At 52.6% G+C, this 23,430-nt stretch overlaps 1 protein-coding gene across 1 annotated transcript in view; it reads left to right on the top strand.

Annotated features, from left to right (window-relative positions):
- The window catches only part of LOC138992982 (carbonic anhydrase 13), a 28,133-nt gene extending 5,457 nt beyond the window's left edge, over positions 1-22,676 (top strand). Inside the window, exons 3-7 of the mRNA XM_070392036.1 lie at positions 3,917-4,035; positions 8,676-8,771; positions 9,968-10,030; positions 10,543-10,698; positions 22,060-22,676. Of these exons, the coding sequence (XP_070248137.1) occupies positions 3,917-4,035; positions 8,676-8,771; positions 9,968-10,030; positions 10,543-10,698; positions 22,060-22,179 (554 nt within the window). The 3' untranslated portion in view covers positions 22,180-22,676. The remainder of the gene's footprint in view (positions 1-3,916; positions 4,036-8,675; positions 8,772-9,967; positions 10,031-10,542; positions 10,699-22,059) is intronic.
- Positions 22,677-23,430: the final 754 nt, after the last annotated feature.

The following is a 23,430-nucleotide window of genomic DNA, read 5'->3' as shown; positions in this document are numbered from 1 at the left end:
AAGGCGCCTTCTTTTCTCTCTTATTTGAAACACCTACCCATTGGATGTCCCTGTTAGTATTTTGCTGGGACCTGTCATAAAAGTTGTGTTTGATTAGTTCAGGGGCAGTGTCTTTCACACCATCAGTAAATGATGGCCAACCCAATGAAACTCATATCATTTCTATGTGACACGCTAGCTAAATGAATAGAAACGAGCATTTCCTTCACCTTCAAGCCAGCAGAGGCCCAAGAAGCAGATTAGTATCAAGTTTAGAAGTTAGATGACAGAGAAGATTAGGAGACTCATGTTTTAAGGCTGCTGACCAATTACTTTGACTTTTAGTCTAATATTAGGATGATGCCGTATTTGCTCTATTGATGATAAGCACAGTTGAACGTTAAAAACCCTTCTTGGAAGAAAGCGTTCACGTGCTCATTAAGTGCAGCTTTGGTTTAGTCAGTCCCTGTGCTTGTGTGAAGCTACATTGTTAGCTAAGATGATAAGCCCATAACATTACTTCCTCATACTTGTCAAATTCGTAAAAGTGATGCATATTGTTTATTCAGAGCATTGTAAAAAGTGCACAAAGAGAGATTAACACGTGGTGTTTTCAACTTGTGGGGAAGGAGGGACCTTGCTGTTCATATATGTGTTTTCTCACACCTCAGCTCTGTGAGGGCGGGAGGCTGAGGTAAAGGGGAGGGTGACGTAATGGGCACGGATGTGGTCGCGTAGAAATCTGAGGCTTCCAAACACAAAGCTGACACCACCCACGATCGTGGTTGGAAACTGGTTACAATACCTCAAATATTAAAGGAAACAGAGGCTACAGTCCTCGTTCCAGAATAAGAAGTGACCAGATAGGACTTCCCGTGCCACTCGCCGGCCCTGGAATCGCGCTGTGGTGACGCCAGGTCACGCCGCAGCCGCCTTGCACTTGCTTCTGTGCAGTCATTGCTCGGGCACCGCCTGGTCCTGAGGACACACGGGAGCGAGGCGGGTCCTCTCAGAGGAGCTTGCTTCCTGCTGGGTAGACAGTAGCTTCTGAAGAGCCTTTTTCTGGTTGTGCTCCCAGTCGTGCTTACTGTCCAGGCAGCCGACACCAGTGCAGTTGGGGAAACGGAGCAGGACGGGCACGTTACTGACAAGGCTCAAGGCAGATGCAGTGCAGCAACACCTGTGTTTCTAGTTTCACAACGTGGTTGAACTTCACGGCAGAGAGCAGCTAACAGAGGCCCTCTTGCTGAGGTGGCACACATTCCCCACACTTCTAGGCACGTACCTCTGGCTTCTTACCCTCCGTAGACCTCTTGTATGAGCGCATCATTTGAAGAGATTTTTTTAAATTCTGGGTGAAGTGATAAATGGGCTCTATATGTATGCCAAGTATGATTTTGGAGAAATGATCACTTATTTTCAGAGTTAAGATAGAGACAATAATATTTATTTACTCACCTAGGCTGGAAAGTGAGATGAGTAATTCGACACTTGAAAACACTAAATCATTCTCATTAAAAATAACTTTGCCACCATTCTTCATCATATCCCACAGTTTCACTGTTCTATAGAGACCATCTCGAAGGCAGCGCGAGGCTCACTGTGACCTTTTGACTCACTTCCCCCACCCTGTGCAGAGCCCTAGGTGGTCATCACACTAGCCACCCATGGTCCGGGTCGCAGGTGGGACATTTCAGTACAGACACTCCAGTGTGGAGCCCAGTGAGGTAGAGTGAGGCCAGCGTCACTGCTCCACCAGGCGGGGCTGTGCTAACCTGGGTGAAGCCTGGGTTGGGAGCGGCTCCCAGAGACCAGCCAGGATTCCTGGACCTTTATGGGGTCTCCGTCTTTCTCCTAGGCCAGCTGGTTTGCATCTCCTCCCAAAGTGCATTCAGTTCTAGAATAAGAGATGAGTCCTGAGCCCTCCCTCTGCGTGGCGCTGTGAAGGGTGACCTGGCTCAGCTCGGTTTGTGCAACAGAACAGGAAAGACAGGACACCAGGCGCTGGTTGCCCTCAGAGGCCGTGGCATCCGGAAGCAGGCCGCCACCCAGGGAGGGCATGTGCCTTTTCAGCTCATTTATCTGTGAAACATCTTGGAGGCTGTTTAAAGCCAAACCTAAGATCCTCTCCATCAAGGATCTCCTCGGGGACAGTCGCGGGAGGGGCGGTGCCCCAGGGACGCCAGCAGGGTCTGCCGGAGGGAGCGTGTCCAGGGCAAGCAGAAGCAGTGGCACCGTGCTATCGCAGACAGTGACCAAGAGTGGCCTTGCAGCCTGCCGTGGGGTGCTCCCCTCCCCCTTCTTTCCCAGAGGGCTCTGAAGATAGGCAGCTACCTACCATAGAGCAGTCTGGATCTGACGGAGCCTAGAGGGTGCCCGACCATCCAGCCTTCCCAAGACTCGATTGCATGTGCTCCCAGTTTCTCCTTGGGCAGGTAGATGTGAAGGGACATCAGTCCAATCCCCTAGTTAGGAACAGGGAAACAAACACAAGTGCGGACAAGAGAGCGGACACCCACAGAGGCGTGGGTGCGTGTGGGAGGAGGTGTCCTCACTGAGCAGGGACTGGCCCGGCTGCTGATTGGACCCCTGCCCAGCTCTGAGCCACCGTCCAGCGCCAGGTTGGAGAGAAGGGCACCCCCCGGTGCTGGTCCCCACACAGCGGTCTGGCCTCCTGCAGTGCAGCCCAGAGGGCACGGGCAAGCATTACCTTGTCCTTTTGTTTCTTGCTGTTTACAGAAAAGTGCATGTGAAATTCTTAACATCTTTTCTTCTTATATAAGGTGGGTCATTCTCGACAAATTTTGTAACCGCATATAATTATCTGTATGTAACATAACTAAGAGCAGGGCCATTGGAGTCAGCTATTGTTGAGGCTGCACTGGCCCGTCGGCACTTCCTGCTGTCGGCTGATGGAGATGAGCCTGTCAGGTGGGTGTGCTGAGCTCAGCCTCCAGGGCCTCCGGGCCCTCGGGGTCTGCCCAGCAGAGATTAATCGCAGGGACACACTTTAGGACTATGGTTTCTAGTAAGACGCTTTTCTGTCTTCTTAAGATATGACTCCATTGCTATAATTCTATTTTTTAAAATATATTTTTATTGATCCAAGAGAGGAAAGGAGAGGGAGAGAGAGAGATAGAAACATCAATGATGAGAGAGAACCATCGATCAGCTGCCTTCTGCATGCCCCACACTGGGGATCTAGTGCACACATGGGCCCTGACTAGGAATTGAACCAAGACCTCTGAGCTCTATTGCCATGGTCTTAGAGAGCATATTTGTGGAGGAAAAGTGCTAAAAATACACTTTGCTCAGTGGCAACATATGATGGATTTTTAAAAAGAGTTAATTGTGTCCTGTGTTTCCTACTTCCCTGCGAAGATGAGCTCACTCTGCCCGCATCTGTGGGAGCAGCAGTGGTATCGCAGTCATCATAGCTCTCGGGTCCAGCCGGCTGTCTGCGGGGCAGGGGTGAGGGCTGTGTGCTCAGTTTTTCTCCTTCCCCACGACATTGGGGGGAGGCGGCGTTGCTCGCCGGGGTCATGGCCTGACAGCTGGAGCTCAAGGCCAGAGAGTTTGCGCAAGGTCACGGTGGTGAAGCCAAGGCAGCCCAGGTCTTCAAGTGCTGAAGGCTCTCCTGCGCCCCCTGCTGCGCTCCTGGGCCCGGCGGCCTCCGGGATGGGGCAGCCCTGCGGGCTCCCTGCGCTGAACCAGAGTGCCTGCTGGGCTTCCCCTGCTCCGCGCACAGCTGTCCTGTGGACGCACTCATCCTTCAAAGGTTTGTGTTCACTCTTCGCCCACCTGGAAGCTGGATCCCGGCCTGCGAACGCCAGGCACCTGGGTACAACCTTCCTGGCGATGTGGGTGCGGGGAGACGCTGTGGGGGGCGCTCGGTAACACCCTTCTTGCTAACAGTGTCACCTGTGTTGCCGTTTAGTTCTGCGAGGGGGCCCGCTCACTGGAAGATACAGGTTGCGACAGTTTCACCTGCACTGGGGGTCCACGGACGACCACGGCTCTGAGCACGTGGTGGACGGAGTGAGGTACGCCGCCGAGGTAAGCCATCGCCAGGCTCCTGGCAGAGCTGTCCTCTCTGGTGGGAGGTAAGGGACCGGGAAGGCGTCCTTGACCCCAAATAGGTCCCGAGCCAATTCGGGTCTCAGCTGGGACCTCGCCTCCTTCCGTCAGCGCAGGAGCTTATCAGCGTAGCTGCGAACGGGGAGCCTCAGCGCGACCCCGGGAGGTAGGGTCGCTGAGCCCGTGTGAACGTGAGCTCCCGGACTCGGGGGAGCCTCAGCGCAAGTGACACCAAGTCACAGGCTAGCTCCTGAGAGGCCAGCGAGGAGAAAGGAGAGAAACGTTTGTTCTAGGCCCAGCTCTGTGCATGTTTGGTCCCGACACATTCACTCATATCATGTAAAATCCCTAGGACAGCGGTGAGAATCAACAGCAAAGGGCCCTGTGGGGGACAAAGACACCGCTCTCCTCAGCCCTCCGTCCCCTCTCACCTGCAGCTGCGCACCGGGCAGCGCCGTGTGCAGAACCATGACGCCCTGGCTTCTTCACCGGCGTCACTCCTCCGTAGGGTGCTAGCCTTTAGGAATACGCTTCCTCCCGGCCGGCGGGGCTCAGTGGTTGGGCGTCAACCTATGAACTAGGAGGTCAGGGTTCAATTCCGGTCCGGGCACATGGTTGTGAGCTTGATCCCCAGTGGGGGGTGTAGGAGGCAACTGATGGATGATTCTCTCTCATCATTGATGCTTCCCTCTCTCCCTGCCCTTTCCTCTCTGAAATCAATAAAAATATATTTTTTAAAAGAATACTTTTCTAATCCTCTGGCAAAAGCACAAAGCATAATACAGTTAAATACCACTGACCCCGGCTTTACCAGAGATGGGAGGGAATTGTCCTGTGACTCAGCCAAAGCTACTTCCGTGTGCCCTGGCGCCGGCCAGGAGACGGAGGACCATGCAGGCAGCTGTGCTCCTCTGCCCTCAGGCTTACGGAGCCGGCCCGGCCCTCCTGGGTAGCCTGCTGTGCGGAGAAGCCCAGCAAAGGGCAGAAGGCCTTGCTGCCGGTTTTATTCTTCCATCACTTGTACATCTGCTGGTCGGGCTGTTACCCAAAGGCATGGTCACCTCCTGAGCGCTTTGTGTGAGAGCAGGGCCTCCTAGGCTGCGGGGGTGGGGCCCCGAATCCCAGACAAGGACAGAGATGCTCAGGCTGCGGGGGTGTGTGGGGGGCGGGGAGTGAGGCCCCGGAGCCGCTGGTGTTGTGAAGTTCTGTGTCTGAATCTCAGAAGCTCTGGGGACAGGCTGGCTCTGTCATGTCCCAAAGCAGCTTGGGACAGTGGTCCACCCTCCACACGCCTGAGCGTGGCCCTGGAGGTGACTGGGGCTGGCGCCATCCTCCGCGTGGGGCTCGGAGCTCTGGCCCCCGGGACTGCGGACAGTCCTTGATGCGGCGGGGCCTCCAGGCTCACTGTGGATCAGGGTCTTTCTCGTTTCATAGGTTCGTTTGTCCCTGAGCTGCATTCCCTCATTCACTAGGAACGCGTCTGGGGGCACCTCATCCTCCACCTTCCCTGGCTCACCGTGTGGGGGACGGGGGACATCCAGGAGAATAGGGGGTGTCCAGGGGACACATCCCTGAGGAGAAGAGGCTCGAACCAGGCAGCAGGACAGGACCAGGCGGGCCTGCCCAGAAGGGCGCGTGTGCCTCGGGCGGGAGAGAGCCCACACAGCAGGAGAGAGTGCCCGTGGGATTAGACGTGGACAGTGGCACGTGGCAGAGGCCGGTAGGGCTGAGCTGTATTCTGCAGTCAAAATGCTCTACCACTGAGCTATACCCCTGCATGAGCTGTATTCTAAGAGCCGGGACGTCACTGACTGGCTTTGAATTAGAAAGTGATAATATTTGCATTTAAAAAATATGCACGCTACAACTAGAGGAGAGATTGGGGTGAAGCAGAGGGGATAAGGGTCGGCGAGGAGGCTCTAGGGGATCCTGGTGGCGGGTGACAGTGCAGGTGGCCGGCTGCCCAGCGGGCGGGGGGTGGGGGGAGGCAGGTGTCTGCCGCTGCGACAGCGATGCTGCGGAGAGGGAGTCTGGCCGTGGGCGCGCTGGCACAGGTGGCCCGTCACCACGCAGACGGGCGGGTGAGTTCTCTGACGGAGCCATGCCACGTGGTCATGGTGAGGCTGAGTGGTCAGGAGGGGCCCCTGGGAGATGCCACCTGAATTGAGACCGAATGACCAGAAGCCACTCGGAGAAAATCCAGAGAGCGCTTTCCAGGAAGCGGGCAGCAGGGACAGCGCTCGGGGCGGGAGGGTGTCGCGTGCTGGGAACAAAGGCGTTGGCCTTAATGAGAGGCCGCCGGGGTGAGGGCCTGAGCAGGTCAGTGTCCTCGTCGTGTGCGGACGAGGACAGAGGCGGTGCGGCGGGGCCGGCCAGGTGCTCTGTATCTTATGAAACCTCCGCTGTCGGGGGAGCGGGTGAGGCTGGAGGCGGTGGCGGCCTGGAAGTGGCTTTTCCAGTACTTTGTACCTGACCTCAGGGCATCATCAGGTTATGCCCTCTTCACAAAAGGAAAAGCGAAGGAAAGAAAGACAAAGGGAAAAGGCCGCTGAGAGCGGTAACATGGGAATGTAATTTGGAGCCGAATCTGACGGCTGCATCGCGAAGCTTTTCCCGAGGGTCCCGGGCCGCGAGGAGAACGCGGACGGAGCTGCGCTGGAACTCACCTGAGCGCAGCGTGTGCCTAACACAGAAGCATCAGGCACGAAGGTGAGCGTGAAGCTGTGATTTCAGCACCGACGGTGACTTTTGCACCAAGGCATCCTGTGTGTCAACAGGAGGCGGTCAAACGCTGAGGCTGACGAATACTATTGGTCAGACATTGTTTTCCCAGGGGAATCTGCTCCTTTCCATTTGCAGCCGCTGCTGCCACTTCCTGTCATTCGCTCCGTCACTGGGCTGTCACTGTGAATAGGAGGCGCTGCCCCCGGGTCCCACTCAGGTGCCTGGGCCGTGCCCTCAGCTGTGGGAGGTGCTGCTCAGCAGAGGCGGGAGCTGGAGGACTTGTAAAAACAAACCCGGCCTCCCTTGCTCTGCTCCCAGTGTCCTGGTCGCTCTTTATCCACTGGAAGGACACAGGGCTTCTCTCTTTGGTTCCACGTTTGTTTTCTAAGCGACTGTGGGCGTGAACCAAGGAGTGACTCCCCAGGTTTCCGTGTCTGTGGCGTCATCTCTTCCCAGGTGGCTGGTGCGTGGGCACCTGGCGTTTGAGACAACATCCACCTGCTTTCCTGCCCGGCCCAGCGAGCGCCACCCGCCCAGGTTCCTTCCCCACTTTCTCACGCCACACGACACCGGCCACCATGGGAGAGCCAGTCTCTCTCCGCTGTTGGGGACGGGGTGCACTGTTTCGTAGTTCACTATTTATGGTCACTCTTTTTTAAAAAAAAATATGTTTTTATCGATTTCAGAGAGGAAGGGAGAGGGAGAGAGATAGAAACGTTAATGATGAGAGAGAATCATTGATTGGCTGCCTCCTGGACGCCCCACACTGGGGATCAAACCCACAATCCGGGCAAGTGCCTGACCGGGAATTGAATTGTGACCTCCTGGTTCACGGGTCAAGGCTCAACCACTGAGCCACACCAGCCAGGCATGGTCATCCTTCTTTATCCAGAAATCCCCGCATTAGTTACCTGGAGGACGTACAGTTACATTGAAAGGAGGGATAAACATGAGCAGACTAACCCCCCCTCTGCTGTCACCTGGAAGGTGGATTGTGCGTGAAACCCTCATGTTTCCTCCTGAGGGGCCACAGGAGTCCCTTGGGGAGGTTGAGTCGAAGCCGGCCCCTCTCACGGCCGTCAGGATCTGGGCCACGCCGTCTGGGTGCGTCACGTGGCCTGGGCTCCCTGTGGCTCCCATTGCAGCGCAGCCCTCAGCCGGGAAGGAGCCCCCAGGAGCGGCCTGTGCGGGACTGTGCATGCCGAGTCCGTGCACCGGTCTGTGTTCGGGACACGGCCGTGGCGCTGGACACCGGCTCCCTCGGGTTTGGGGAAGGCTGTTGCTTTCGGGAGAAGTTGGGACGTGGGTGAAGCCCCTTCTGGTCCCGGCCCCGTCCCCCCTGCCCTCCCCTCAGCACACCGGTCCTCCTCCGACCTCTGCTTCCAGCCCAGCCTCTCTGTCCAGTTCACTCCTGATCCCCACACGGGGTCTGAACTCGGGCCTAGAAGCTGGTAGGTGTGTGGACACCGCTTAACACAGCGACTCTTACGGAGAATCCATGTTCACGCCATAGAAAGGCCTCAGCTGGGGGCGTAAGCCTCTGACCGCGTCCAGGAACCACCAACCCGTCCACGGCAGGGTCACCCCTGGGGGCCCACTGACGCCCCCGCCCCCCAGCCTGGACCTGCCGCCAGTGGGGCCTGACCTCAGGCTTCGGACTGCAGTCCCGGTACGGGAGCTCGGGGGCCCTCAGTCACTGGGAACAGTGGCTGGAGACTGTTGGGGCTCGAGGGGTGTGGCAGGACTTTCTGGGGCCTCCAAGAGCACGGTGGGCGTGGCTGCAGAACCGTGCATGGAGGTGCAGCCCGGCCTCTGCACCAGGCTTCCCTGGCGTTCATGTGTCTGAGGATGGATCTAAACATGACGTTGACTTACACCGTGTCCCTCCATTTCAGCTCCACGTCGTCCACTGGAACTCGGACAAGTACCCCAGCTTCGTGGAGGCAGCTCACGAGCCTGATGGACTCGCTGTCCTGGGAGTGTTTTTACAGGTGAGGGCCTCTGGCTTCATTAGAACAATGACTCCCGTGTGGGGCAGGATTTCAGTCGCCGAGTGGACATCCTGCCATTTTAAAAATAGCCTATTGATCTTTAGAGTGGCGGGGGGGGGGGGGGGGGGGAGAGAGAGAGAGAGAGAGAGGCATCAGTGAAAGAGAAGCATCAAGTGGCTGCCTCCTGCACGCCCCCCATGGGGGATCGAGCCCACAACCCTGCCTGGGAATTAAACCTGTGACCTTGTGGCGCGTGGACTGAGCCACGCAGTCCGGGCTCTACCATCTTTTAACAGCAAATCAGCTATAGGTCCAATGTTTCCCTTTTGAAATGGATATCACAATTCCATGTTTATGGTTCCTCTCAGGGCTGGGAGCTTTGCCTTACAATCCCTCCTGTGTCTGTTGATCATGTTTGTCCATTAGCAACAGCAACAGTAGCGCTGCAGTGACAAGGAGACCCGAGAAGGGCCTTGGCCGGCCTTCCTCCTGACTGACAGCACAGTGCTCAGAGGGGCGGGGCAGAGCGGAGTCACCGTCCTGCTTCCGGAAGCACTAGTTGCACCACATGGTTGGTTGTCCCAAATGCACTGACCATTTCCATTGTTTTCTGTGTCTCCTGCACAAGTGGCCAGACAGGTATCGCTGTGGTCACACCTGGGTGGGTGGGGCCGCCCCACTCCCACTGGGACCACATTCCTGCAGGGCGTTCCTCTTTGTTGCGACACGTGTTTTTCCGAGGAACTCAGCTCTCTGGACGATCTATTGCCTTGATCCGGGACCTCCCGCTCTTTTAGGCCGAATCTGGGGGACGTTTTTCCTCTAATGTTTTGATGTCATAATAGCCTGCGTGGGTAGAGGGTCTGGAAGCCACACCTGGTTTCAGAGAGCAGGTGTGATGGAGGTGTCCTAAGCCAGGCTTTCCTCAAGTTCACCTGCGTCTGCAACATCCCTAAAGCTGAGAAACAGGAAGCTGTCACTACATTTGGGGGCCAAACTTCTAATTCAGCCAAGGAGCCTGCAGTGCTCTCTCCTCATCCAGATTCTTCAGGCAGGAGAGCTGAGCTGCAGAACAGCCACTGTTGGCTGTGGGCTGGCCTACATTTTGTTTTTAAAGAATTTAAAATCCTGACTGAAAGGAGCAATTCAGACCTGTCTGCAACAGTAACCACTTTTTGCTAAATTTCATGTTTCAGATCGGCGAATGTAATCCCCACCTGCAAAAGGTTACTGACATCCTGGATTCCATTAAAGAAAAGGTAAAGCTAATTCCTGGTGGCTGGTGACTAATATAGTCCTGTTTTCTGCTGAGTTCTCTTGTCTTCTCTTACACACACGTCTGAGTCAGGGCCGACTGCTGCTCCTTGAAGCAGCCGGCGTGTCCTTGACCGATAGAGCCGACACAACCTGTCACCACTCACTCCCGAAGTTTATGAAGAAGTCTTCAATCACCTAAAATAATCACATAAGTCTATTTATGCGTAATCAGGTCCTGTTGGAGTTTTACAGAATAAGCCTTTGGCTGCAACACATTTTAAAGACCACTCATATGAAAACAAATCTTGTCCTTTCAAATGAATCTTAGCGATGCCCGACTTCCTCTAACATGTTTAGATGAAGGCAGGTACTCTTCTTAAAGTACAAACAGCAGGCACTAAATAACTGCACGGCTGGGCAGTTCCAGTGAAATCTGACATCACCGCCTGCATGTTTCTCCAGGTCTGTGAAAGCCCCCCCATTGTCATCTGTGGCTTTCTCTCTCCTGCCCCAGGGTAAACAAACTCGATTCACGAATTTTGACCCATTGTTGCTGCTTCCTCCGTCCTGGGATTACTGGACGTACCCAGGGTCTCTCACCGTGCCGCCCCTTCTGGAGAGTGTCACGTGGATCATTCTAAAGCAGCCGATCAGCGTCAGCTCTCAGCAGGTAGGCCTGGTCCAGGCTGGTCCACTCCCAGAGTAGACTGGGCAGAATGGTTTTCCACCCTCTCTGTGCCTCCTGCTGTGCCAGGAAGCCCGTGTTCTCCCTCAGATGGGACTTCTGTCCCTTCCCATTTGACCTTCTGGTTCGGTGGTTTCTTCCCCACCTCTTAGAAACGCGGGGGAAAGGAGGCGCCCTTTGAAGGGAGCACTGCTTGCTTCTGTCTCCTAGTTTGGACTGAGATAGAAAGGGGCTGGGATTCAAAAGGAAAGTCAGGAGAGAGGCTGCTCTTAAAAGGTGGCCTTCACCTTTCCTGCTCGGTCCCTAGACCTGCCCCTTCCACAGGCTCCACCTTCAGGAAGCGACTTGAGCCGCAGACCAGTGCCTGCTGAGTTCAAGAAGAAATCTGTGACCTGTGGCTTTTGTTGGCAGAGCTTCTGTGGGGCGTCTGAGGGCTGTAGCATTTACTAAGAGGCTCTTCTTGTGACATAAGTCTGCAGGCTCAGGAGTCTTTGCCCAGAACCCTGCTGGGCTTGGACCTTTGGCTGACCATCTGCCAGGTGGATGCTGTGTGTCCCCAAGGCTGTGCTTAGTGGGTTTAGTTTTGTCCTTCCTTTTTGAATGATGTGCTGCAGAACCTTAGCAAGAATGCAGTCTAATAATTTTTGCAGCTAATAAAGCACTTCTGATGTGGGCTGGCCCACCGGCCTAGCTGTTTATTCCCCAGTCAAAGACTAGAGCTGGTTGACCTCCACCAAGGTCAAGGTCAAAGACTAGAGCTGGTTGACCTCTGTCAAGGTCAAGGTCGAAGACTAGAGTTGGTTGACCTCTGCCAAGGCCGTGTTGGGGGCATTTCCTCTTGCTGTGAGGCTCATGTGCCACTTCTAGTGGCCTTGTCTTTAGAATAAAACACGTAATGCCTGGGGAATACTCATTAATCTATACTAATAGAAGCCTATGTGGTCGTGTGCCCTCATGCCGCGTAACAGCCCATCAGCAGGAGGCTGCGTGCACAGCAGGCACGTGTAGGTGGGTGGGGCTGCATAAGCATCGAGGCGCATGTGGGTGGGCGGGGACTTGACCAGGAGGTGCATTGGGAGAGCAGATGGTGGCTGCTGCTGCCCAGGGCCGGCCCAAGGCTCAGGCAAGCCACTGATGGTGGGCTGGCCCAAGGTTTAGGCAAGCCGCCAATGGCGGCTGCCACTGCCAGAGTCGGCCTGAGGCTCAGGCAAGCTGAGGATGGTGGCTGCCACTGTGAGGGCCAAGGCTCAGGCAGCCTCGAGACTGGCAGTGGCAGCAGCAGAAGTGTGATGGGGTGTTGCCTTCCCCTGATTGGCTGGTTGCCTCCTGCAGAGGGAGGCCAGTCTGCGGCTTCAGCCCACTACCTGCGGGGATCGGACTTAAGCCGTCAGTAGGATGGGATGCAAGCTCCCAGAATGTGAAAGGGGGCAGGCCAGGCTGAGGGACTCCCCCCAGTGCATGAATTTTTGTGCACCAGGCCTCTAGTACTTTTATAAAGATCTGCATAGAAATCTAGAGCTTAACTGACATGAAATTTGCTGTGAATTTTTCCATTAGAAACAAGGTGAATTGTGTCATGAGAATAGGGACCTGCCCCTGGGTTGGGGCCTCACTAATGGATCTCACTTTCTCCCCTTCCTGTACCCATGCACTTCCTTTCATAATTCCTGATTACATTTGAAAAGTGACACATTATAGCATCAAGACATGATTTCCTCATAGTTCAAGGGTATTTTTACTCCTTAGAGCCACTTGGAAAGTAACTTTTAAAAAATCTACCTGTGATTGGTAAGAGATTATTTCAAAATATATATTAGATCCTTAAAGTGCACAAAGTTAACCCAATCAAGGAAACTTTCTGCAAGTGTTGGGCTATGACTGACTAGCTGTGGGCTCATTACTGTATCTTATTTCAGGCTCAACTAATTAGTGTTGATTATTAATTTGGCTTTTTGCACAGAAGAGTATAAAACAGTAGCTGAGTTTCAGGGTTAGTATGACCGGTGAAGCTTTCACATGAATCTACAGGAGCAGAAACCCTTTCAGACATCTCATTTGCAACCAGATTGAAGTGATTATCTGAGTAATAATCCAAAGTATAAAATAGTGTTATAGCGCTTTTAAGACTTAAGAATGAAGCAAAAGATATTTTAAAAGCCCAGTCCCAGTTGTAACCATGAGAAAAACATCAGACAAAGCCCGAGTAAGGGACATCCTGCGAAACACCGATGGTACTCCTCAGACTGTCCGCGTCACCAAGAACAAGGGCGTCTGAGAACTCACCACCAGGAAATGCTCGGGAGACGGGCGACTCAGTGAAAGGCCGTGTCCTGGTGGGATCCTGGGGCAGAGAGAGGCAGCAGGTGCGAACAAAGGAGCCTGCGTAACCGCACTTAAGGGCGGCATAAACTTGGTTCGTTAGTTGTGAGAAGGAACACCTTGGAAGGTGGTAACTACAGAGGAAACTGAAGCGGGTACACGAGAACCCGTTGTAATCGTTCTGTAAATCTGAACTGTTCTGAAATAAAAAGTTTATTAAAAAACCCAAAACACAAGAAGGTTGATAAGATCACTCGGTTGCCTAGCTCTTTCATGTAAAGTCTTTTGTGTATGCCACCGGCTTAAGAATTACTTTCCGGAAAATGCTGTCTCAGTGATGACAGCTCTATGTTGAAGTCGCTGGGGAGTGTCCTTATTTATTTTTCAGTCCCACCAGAACCTCTGTCAGTCGGTTGGGCCAGTTTTCCCCGCTGCTCTTTCTTGCCAAGTCACTGTCTGACCTAAAGTGCAGAGCAGAGGGTGTTCATTTTCTTTTTCTTGATTCAAGTCCATTTTTCTCCCCCGAGTCACTGACTGAAATGCCTGGTTTACCTCCAGGCGGGGAACAGACTGTGATTCTAATATCTGGATAACAGAGCCCTCATTGTCTTGGGCAGGCGGACTTTTCCTGCCAAGTCTCTGGGTTATTCTGGGTTTTCTCCACTCGCTTCCTCAGCTGCTGAAATCCTATGCGCAGGACACTTGCCTTCTATCCTAGGCTCCTTTTAAACATTCTCTTTTGTTACGCCGTTGTTTGCATACAACAGCACTCATGAGTCTCAGTGTGCAGCTGACGGCCTTGGTTGTTGTGTGTTACCCTGCGATGCAGCAAGCAGTCCAGGGACAGGGATCCCTGCCAGAGGGTTCCTCGTGCCCTTTGCCCTCCACTCACCCACGGCCTCAGGACACCACTGAGAGTCACTAGAATTTTATTCAAGTGGAATTACACAGACACACACTTCTGTGTTTGGTTTCTTTTGCTCAGAACAACATTTTGAAGATTCACACATTTTATTTATTTTTGTTACAGAGTAATATTCTATGGTATGGACATATTACATATGTCTTCTTTTTTCCCCGATTGATCCCCCTGCTGCCCCTCCCCCCGCCACTCCTGCCCCCAATGGCAAGCCCCCACTGCCCCAGTGTCTGTGTCCATTGGTTATGTTAATATGCATGCACACAAGTCCTTTGGATATACCACTATTTTTTAAAAAATTTATTTACCAATTGATAGACATTTGGATTGCTTTAGTTTGGAGATGTTATGAATGTGGCTGTCCAAATTTGGGTGTTAGAAATAATTGACATACACATTTTCCTGCGGACACATTTTCATGTCTTGTGGCAATGACTAGGACTGGCATTACTAGGCCAAGTGGTAAACTCATGTTTAATTTTATAAGGTACTGCCATGTTGTCTTCTAAAGGGCGGTTCCTCAGACTGACATACCTCGATGTGGGGTTGGGGGAGATGAGAAGAGACAAACCAAAGAACTTATATACTTACTAGAGGCCTGATGCACGAAATTCGTGCGTGGGGGGCGGGGGCGTGTGGAGTGGGTGGGGTCCCTCAGCCCAGCCTGCGCCCTCTCACAATCCGGGACCCCTCACTCTTAACGGCCTGCCTGCTCATTCCCTACCGCTTGGCTCACTGCTCCTTAGCGCTGCTGCTGAGGCAGGAAAGGCTTGCGCCACCGCCATTGCATTCACCAGCTGTCGTGAGCCCTGAGGGCGCTCCCACTGTGGGAGCACACTGACCACCAGGGGGCAGCTCCTGTGTTGAACATCTGCCCCTGGTGGTCAGTGCGCATCATAGCAACTGGTCATTCTGGTTGTTCCGCCATAAGGGTCTCTGGGCTTTTATATATATATTAGAGGCCCAGTGCACAAAAAATTTATGCACTCGGGAGGGAAGGGGGTCCCTCAGCCCGGCCTGAGCCCTCTCGCAGTCTGGGACCCCTCAGGGGATGACCACCTGCTGGCTTAGGCCCGCTCCCCGGGGGATTGGGCCTAAGATGGCAATCAGACATCCCTCTGGCAGCCCAGCAGCCTTCGGGGGATGTCCACTTGCCAGCGGGGAGCAGGCCTAAGCTGCAGTCGGATATCCTTAGCGCTGCTGAGGAGGCAGGAGAGGCTCCCACCACCACCGCTGTACTGGCAGCCATCAGCCTGGCTTGTGGCTGAGCAGAGCTCCTCCCATGTGAGAGTGCCCTGACCACCAGAGGGCAGCTCCTGCATTGAGCATCTGCCCCCTGGTGGTCAGTGTGTGTCATAGTGACCAGTCATTCCCAGTCCTTCTGCTGTTAGGGTCAGTTTGCATATTACCCTTTTACTGTATAGCAGGGGTCCTCAAACTACGGCCCGCAGGCCACATGCAAATACAAATATTGTATTTGCTCCCATTTTGTTTTTTTACTTCAAAATAAGATATATGCAGTGTGCACAGGAGTTTATTCATAGTTTTTTTTTTTTTTAAACTATAGTCCGACCCTCCAACGGTCTGAGGGACAGTGAACTGGCCCCCTGTTTAAAAAGTTTGAGGACCCCTGCTATATAGGATAGAGGCCTGGTGCATGGGTGGGGGCTGGCTCGTTTGCCCTGAAGGGTGTCCCGGATCAGGGTGGGGGTCCTGCTTGGGTGCCTGGCCAGCCTGGATGATGGCTGTTTGCAGCTGGTCACACCCCCTTCAGGGTGGGGGTCCCCACTGGGGTGCCTGGCCAGTCTGGGTGAGGGGCTGAGAGCCATTTTCAGGCTGGCGGGTGACTGAAGCTCCCAACCTCTCCTTTTTTTCTTTTGTTTTAATTCTGGGAAATATTTACCTTCTATGGCTGTCACTGGAGCTGAGAGCCGGCTCCAGCTCTGAGGCTGTGGCTGGCTAAAAGCAGGTATCTGGGTTTGTTTAGGTTCCATAATTGAAACATTGCTGCCATCACTGCCGCTCTAAGCTCTGAGGCCAAAGCTGGCTGAAAGCAGGTATCTGGAGCTTGTTTAGCTTCTATAATTGCAACATAGTTGCTTAGACTGCAGCTCAGAGGCTGGCAGCAGCAGGCGGGGAACCTTGGCTTCCTCCATCACTGGAGCAAGCAAGCCTCCTGTTCGCTTCAGCTGCCTGGCTGCCGGCCGCCATCTTGGTTGGCAGTTAATTTGCATATCGCCCTGATTAGCCAATGGGAAGGGTATCGAAGTTACGGTTAATTACCATGTTTGTCCATTATTAGATAGGATAGACTAGTGGCCCAGTGAATGAATTTTGTGCATGGGGGGGTGGTTGCCCTTCAGCCTGGCCTGCACCCTCTCCAATCTGGGATCCTTGTGGGATCTGGCCTAAACCGGCAGTCAGACATCCCTCTCACAATCCAGGACCACTGGCTCCTAACCACTCACTTGCCTGCCGGCCTGATCATCCCCAAATGCCCTCCCCTCCTGGCCTGATCACCCCTAACTGCCTCTGCCTCAGCCCAGCCACCATGGCTTTGTCCGGAAGGATATCCAGAATGTCTCCCGGTCTAATTAGCATACTACCTTTTTATTAGTATAGATATGCATAGCCCATGGACACAGGCACTTAGGGTAGTGAAGACCTGGGGGGATGGGTGTGGTCTTGAAGAGGGGGAGGAATGGGAGATATCTGTAATACTATCAACAATAAAAATATATTTAAAAGTGAAAATAAATAAATTAATTAATTAAGGACTGTTCCTTCTTTTATTCTCAGTAGCAATGAGATTTCTAGTTGCTCCACATCCCTGTTAGCACTTGGTGTTGTCAGCCTTTAACTTTAGCCATTCTAGTGGGTCTGTGTAAGTTTACTATGCATTGATCTGATGACTAGTGATGTTCAGCGTTTTTTCACATTCTTGCTGTCTCTGTGTATATCTTTTGTGAAATATCTGTTCAAATCATTTGCCCTTGTTAAAATTGGGTTGTATGTCTTCTCATTATTGAGCTGCAAGAGCTCTTATCCAGTACAATCTAGACAAATGCCCTTTTCCAATACATGTTTTTGCAAAAGTTTTCTCACAATCTATGGCTTGCTTTTTATTTTTTTTTAAACATGTCTTTTGAAGAGGAAAAGTTCTTAATGTTAATGAAGTCCATTTATAAATTTATCTTTTATAGTTTGTGCAAAAGAAATCTGCTTTAGAAATCTTTGCCTAACTATATGCCACAAAATATTTTCTTCTTTAATAGTTTTAGCTCTTACATTTAAGTCTTTGATTACTTATGAGTTACATTTTATGTATCCTGTGTCCATTCTCTTTTTCTTTTCCTTCTGATATTCTAATTACACATAGATTTGATCTTTTAATATCATCAGTGAAACTTTATTTTTAAAAACTTATCTCTGTTCTTCACTGTGGGTAATTTCTATTTATCTATATTAAAGTTAATTTACTCTTTCCTGTCAGGTCAGTGTGACTGTTAAGTCTATTCATTGAACTTTGTGCTTTAGAATTTATATTTTCAGTTCTAAAATTTCTACTTGGCTCTCTTTTATTATTCTATTTATCTACTGAGACTTCCCTTTAAGAGTACTGAGATTTCTTATGCATTAAAAAGGATGCTTGGTTTCCTTTCACGTGGCCAATTGAACATCCTTGTAAGTTCCGACTTTGATTCATCTTGGGCCTGACTGTTGATTTTTCTTTCTTTAAGAATGTGTTCCATTTTCTTGATTCTGGAGTGATTTTTAAAAAAATCATATTCTAGATGTTGTGAACATTAAGTTGCGGTGATTCTGGACTCTGTTATTGTTCTCTGATAAGCATTGTTTCTCTGGTGTTAGCAGGTAGTTTCCTGGCTGGGCTTGAATTGCACTTCTTTTCTGGTGCTGCAGCTCTGGCCTCAGTTTGGCCATGCGTGGTTTGTAGGCATAGAGTTGGTGGCTCTGCTCTCCAGCTCATTTCTTGCAAGACAGGTATCCCCATGGCAGACTCCACCCAGCTCCAGTGGCCAACTGGAGAGACGAAACGCACTCTAGAGCACCCACCTCTCCCCCTGCGAGTGTGAGCCCCCCCCCCCCCCCCCCCCCCCGTCCTGCCGCCCCCGACCCCGCTGCTGTGTTCCGTCTCCAGTGCCTGCAACTAGTTGTTTTGCATTATGACTGGTGTTAGAGTTTTTCTACACGGAGGTTGTCTGCAGGGTCTTAGTCGAGCATATCTGGAAGTAAAACTCTAATGTCTTGTTTTGTACGTTTCCCTCTTTTTTGTTGTTTTCGGGTTTTTGTTGTTAATCCTCACCGGGAGATATTTTTTCCTTTGATTTTTAAACAGGATGGAAGGGAGGAGGAGAGACAGAGGGTGAGAAACATCGATGTGAGAGAGACACATCGATTGGTTGCCTCCCACACACGCCCCAACCAGAGTGGGGATTGAGCCTGCAACCGATGTACGTGCCCTTGACCAGAATTGAACCCAGGACCCTTCAATCCAAGGGATGATGCTCTAACCACTGAGCCAAACTGGCTAGGGCTCTAATGTCTTTTTTAATAGTAAAATGTTATATATTGTATTAGCAATCAGTAATGTCTAAGAATGTTTTTCTTCTGCATCTTTAGACTAGTTGTTAAATGAGGAAAGAATTTATTCATTTGAACATTAATTTTGACTGAATATATAAAACTGTAGAATTAGCTTTGAAAATAAATTTTTAAACTGTACCAAACAGTGCAAGTCAATTCTAGAATTGTCTAATAATTGCTCATTCTTGCAGGCATGATGCAGAGACACAAAGAGGTGTTCTAAGTGGCCCTGGTCCACACTTTAGAGAGAGTGGAAGGGAAGGGGAGAGGCAGAGAGAAACATCCATGTGAGAGGGACTCATCGATTGGCTGCCTCCCATATGTGCCCCGACTCAGGCCCGGGATTAAGCCTGCAACCAAGTTGCATGCCTGGACCCTTCAGTTCACAGGCCAACACTCTATCTATCTACTGAGCAAAACCAGCCAGGGCAAGACTTGACTTTTTAAGAATCACTGGAAGCCTTTTCACCCAGGTGCTCTGGGACCCGCCGTCACTGACGTGGTCGAGGGGCCTGTGGGGGAAGTTCCTAGGTTAGTAGAAACCAGGAGGTTGAGGTGCTCGCAAGTCAAGCTAACAAGCTTGTCTGGGGGCCTTGGTGGGTTAGAAATGCCACTTACTGTAGGGATATACTTTGAGATGCCTACACCTAAAATGATACGATATTTGGAATCTACATCAAAGTAATCCAGTAGGGAGGGACCGGCGGTGAGAGAGGATGGGGGTGGGTGGGGGGCAGTGAACCTAGGGCCGGCCTCCAGGAGGTTTATTATTCTACGTTTGCGTGTGTGTGAAAGTCTCCGTAATAAAAAGTAAATAAAAAGAGGAGGAAAGTGGAGATGCAGAGGGCTCTGGGTGGCTTCGCTCTGGCTTGCGGACGGCTCATCTGAACCTTCCTCGCTGCCCCTAAGGCCTCATCTTTAATGGGGATGAGAGCATGTTACTGAGAGGGTCGTGTGGGGGTTACCAGGTAGATGAGATCATGTAATGAGAAGCACGTAGCCCAGCGCCTGGCCCAGCACAGTCTGTGACTGATGTTGGTGGGCAGCGGAGCAGCCAGACATTTGAGCCCTGAGTGACACAAAGTTGTTACAAAACACCAGGGAAGAGCAGTTCTGCTCCCTACACAGGGGACGGGAAGTGCAGGACCAGAGCCAAAGCAAACAGCATCATGTCACACCCACTGAGCCCCGGTGCCCTGGGAGACCCCGCCCAGAGCCAGGTAGACGCAGGGCCAGCCATAGCGACGGGGAAGGTATTCTGCGTGGAGGAAGCCAGGGCAGCAGGGAGGGGCCTGGTGGGGGCCGGGCAGTGGCTGAGGGCACCAGAGCCCAGAGAGGCAAATCTGAGCAGGCCTGGAAGGCGGGCCCACCATCTGGGCAGGGATGGGAGGCAGATCCAGAGCCAGGACTGGGAGAGACACATGGATGGGACATCAGGACAGGTTCAGGGAGTTCCAAGGCAGGTGGCTCAGAGAATGTTCTAGAGTAAGTTCCTGCCCTAGACCCAGTAGGCTAAGCTGCCGCAGACGTAGGGAGCCATGTGGACTTGTGTGTGTGGTGGGGGAACAGAGCGGGGTGGGAGGCTTGAGTAAAGCAAGACTTTCAGACTCTTCCCTTCTCCCTGGAGGCGGGCGGGTGTGCTGGGTGAGGAGGTGAGGCAGGGCCCTGCTGGCGACTGGGGACTCAGCTCCCGCCAGCCTCCCACCTGGAGTGGCCGCTGCAGACACACAGGGTGACCAGGCCTGCACAGGCGGCATCTCCCTGGGCCCTGGGGGTGGGTTTGATCGGCCCTGCTGCTTGACTTTTCTGAGATTTTCCTCTCTCCTGGCGTCAGCTCGGATGGTCTGGTCTAATGAGACACGAGTGGCAGCAAGTTGTAAAAACGCGTCTGACCCTCCCACGCTGTGCCTTCTACAGGGCGCTCCCAAATATCCCCTGTGCTTGCATGTGGCGCCTGAGCTGACCTCCACACAGTGGCCACAGATGCTGCCTGGTGCTGACCCCGCCGCCCCCGCCTGGCCGTGTGCTGCGAGGGTGGCGGAGCCTGACCTCGGTGTCCTGGCCTGAATGTGCTCGGTCGGCGGCTAAATGACTGGCTGAGCTCAGAGGATGCGGCTCCACTGCTCAAAGCAGCCACACAAACACTGAACACTTACTCGTGTTAACTGGCAACACATGTTTGGTGAACATTTCTGAGATAGTAGTTATTCCAGGAACTTACCCTACCTCGTTTACTGCTGTGGACCTATGCTAAATCTCAACAAGTAATACTAACCACCAAGAAGTGTTAAATAATTCATAAAACATGCTTATAATAGAAAACTTCTCCGCAATTAACAATGGTGACAGCCATTTATATTGATCGACATGCGGAGATGTCTAGCATGTCTGCAGGGTGGGCCAGAGGAGGGGCACCGTCGCTCACCTGAAGATGCTCAATCACTAATAGATAACAATACAAGAACAAATTCAGTGTCTCAGATCACAGCTGTAAACCTACTTTTGTCCCACCCTGTATATGGAAATAAATAGGTTTCAGAAGAGCATTTAGTTACACTCATCTTTGTAATAAAACATCTGAGGTGTGTGTGTGCTTACACATAGAAGCATGTTCATCCTGGCAGGTGGCTCGGTTGGTTGAGCACCAAGGAGTCTCAGGTTCGATTCCCGGTCAGGGCACATGCCTGGGCTGCGGGCTATATCCATGGTAGGGGGTGTGCAGGAGGCAGCTGGTCAATGTTTCGCTATCAAATCGATGTTTCTCTCTCTCCCTCTCCCTTCCCCTCTCTCTAAATATACATAAAAAAACTATTCTTAGAAAAAACAGAAGTGTTATAATGTCAAGTGTCTTGTGACGTGGTGACTAGCAATCTCTGTTTTCTTCTTGATACTTTCTACTGCGTGAAGTTTGTACGATACGTAAGCTTTCTTGTGATGAGCAAAATTAAGCCCTTTTGGTGAGAAATGTGTTTGCCACTTAAGTTGTAAACATGACCAGAGGTGGAAGGCCTTAGGCTTTCTCCATAGATAGTTGTTTATAAGGCACAAGAATGGTGAAAACAAGCAGCTCTTTGTAGTTACAGGAAGACAGTCCTTACAGGATGAGCGTGGCTGCCGTGAGCACCGGGCCTGCAACGCTGGGGAGCTCCCCATGGTCCGTGGCTCCTGAGGTGACCCATCCAAGGCTTCACTTGGTGCTGAGGACACTGAAGCTGAGGTCCCGGGTGGGGCAGAGCTGGCCTGGGTCCCCGCTAGGAAGGCCCGTGCCCCCCTCAGCCCCTGCCCCCCATCCCGTCAGGTAGGAGGCCTCGTGGCCTGCACTCGGAAGCTAGAGGCACCTCCAGATGCTGAGCTGTCAGCCAGGGGCGGCCCTGCAGGCTGAGCCAGGCCCGAGGAGACCTGCCTGCAGATGCAGCTCCTGGCGCAGGGTACCTGTTTCTCAGCTCTGTGCCGGGCCGGGCTCACACTGGTCACCTCACTGACGCTGCCTCCTTCCCCCACAGCTGGCCGCCTTCCGCAGGCTCCTGTGCACCCCCGAGGGCCACGCGGCCTCCTTCCTGCTGAGCAACCACCGGCCCCCACAGCCCCTGAAGGGCCGCCAGGTGAGGGCCTCCTTCCTCTGACAGCCGTGGCCGGGGACCAGCTCACACATGTCTGCGGAGAGAAAACAGGACCAAACAAGACACAGAATCTCTCCCGATGGCGGTTTCCCTGAGTTCCGGCCGGGGGTGCCCTGTGCTGTCAGCCGCAGCAGAATATCCGATCCCTGTGACCACGGACCTCACTCCCAGCCTGGGATTCGTGCTCCGGGCCTCGGAGCAGGAAACTGCCACGTGTGCAGAACCACGAGATGCGTCCACCGCCACCTGCAGGGAACAGGGCAGCATCGCGAACCTCAGCTCGTGCTAAACATTGTCCATTGTAGAGACCGAGCTGGTCACCTTCTCCCGATGTTTGGTAAAAATCTTGAGTTCGTTCCCAGAGTGACAGAATGGGGTACCTCTTTCTGCCTGCAGACTGCAGCTCCTGGCACAGGGTACCTCTTTCTGTGGGGAAACCAGGGATTCTGCTCACCGTGTTGATACATTCCACTTCATTAAAAAATTGGTCATATTTCCAATGTTAAAGTGAATTTTGGTTTTGATTGTGTCGCCAATTCATGATGCCTTTGAAAAAACGAGCAATAGGGGAGTTGGTGGGGGTGGGGGAGGGATGTGGCTACCCGCAGCCTCTACTCCACGGCTCAGAACCGCCAGTTTGGGTGAGAAACTCATTGGGATATAACGCTATTTAAACTTCAGTGCTAGTGCTGTATGTCCACCCTCGGGGATGTTACTGATAAACTGGGTAGCATTCAGCAGACGCAGTGCTGGCCAGCTCCTGCATCCAGGCCCTTTGAAGCCTAGAGCCCAGCGGCCCAGCCAGGCAGGCTGCCGAGGGTGTGGGGAGGCCGGGCCCCTTGGGCCCTGGGTTTCCCCGAAGAGCAGGGAAGTCCTGCTGCCCGTTCTTTCCCCTGAGGGGCAAGTTCCTGAACCTCAGATAAAGGTGCAAGCCATCCACCACCAGCCCGTTTCCGGGCAAAGCCCATCGTCCCTGGCCATGTCCCTCAGGGTATAAGTAATTTTGCAAGGTGGCCTTGCAGAATTGATATGTACTTCAACCTATTGCTCTGGTGCATTTTATGTGTTTTGGTGAAAGAGGATGGGGCTGGGGCTCTTCCTGGTACAAGGACTGACCCTGCATTAAAGAATGGATGGACCTCACGCTGACATTTGAGAGAACTGAAACTGAGTTCCTTGATTCTGATGATTTGTTAGCACCCCTCCCTCCCGCTGGGCGTGGGTTTCGTTGTAGGAGTTATTCTGAGATGTCTT

This window comes from Myotis yumanensis, unplaced genomic scaffold (assembly GCF_028538775.1).
Source record: "Myotis yumanensis isolate MYYU_CA2020_CCGP unplaced genomic scaffold, mMyoYum1.0.hap1 SCAF_15, whole genome shotgun sequence".
Taxonomy (NCBI): Eukaryota; Metazoa; Chordata; class Mammalia; order Chiroptera; family Vespertilionidae; genus Myotis; species Myotis yumanensis.
This window is presented reverse-complemented; position numbering and strand designations above follow the sequence as displayed.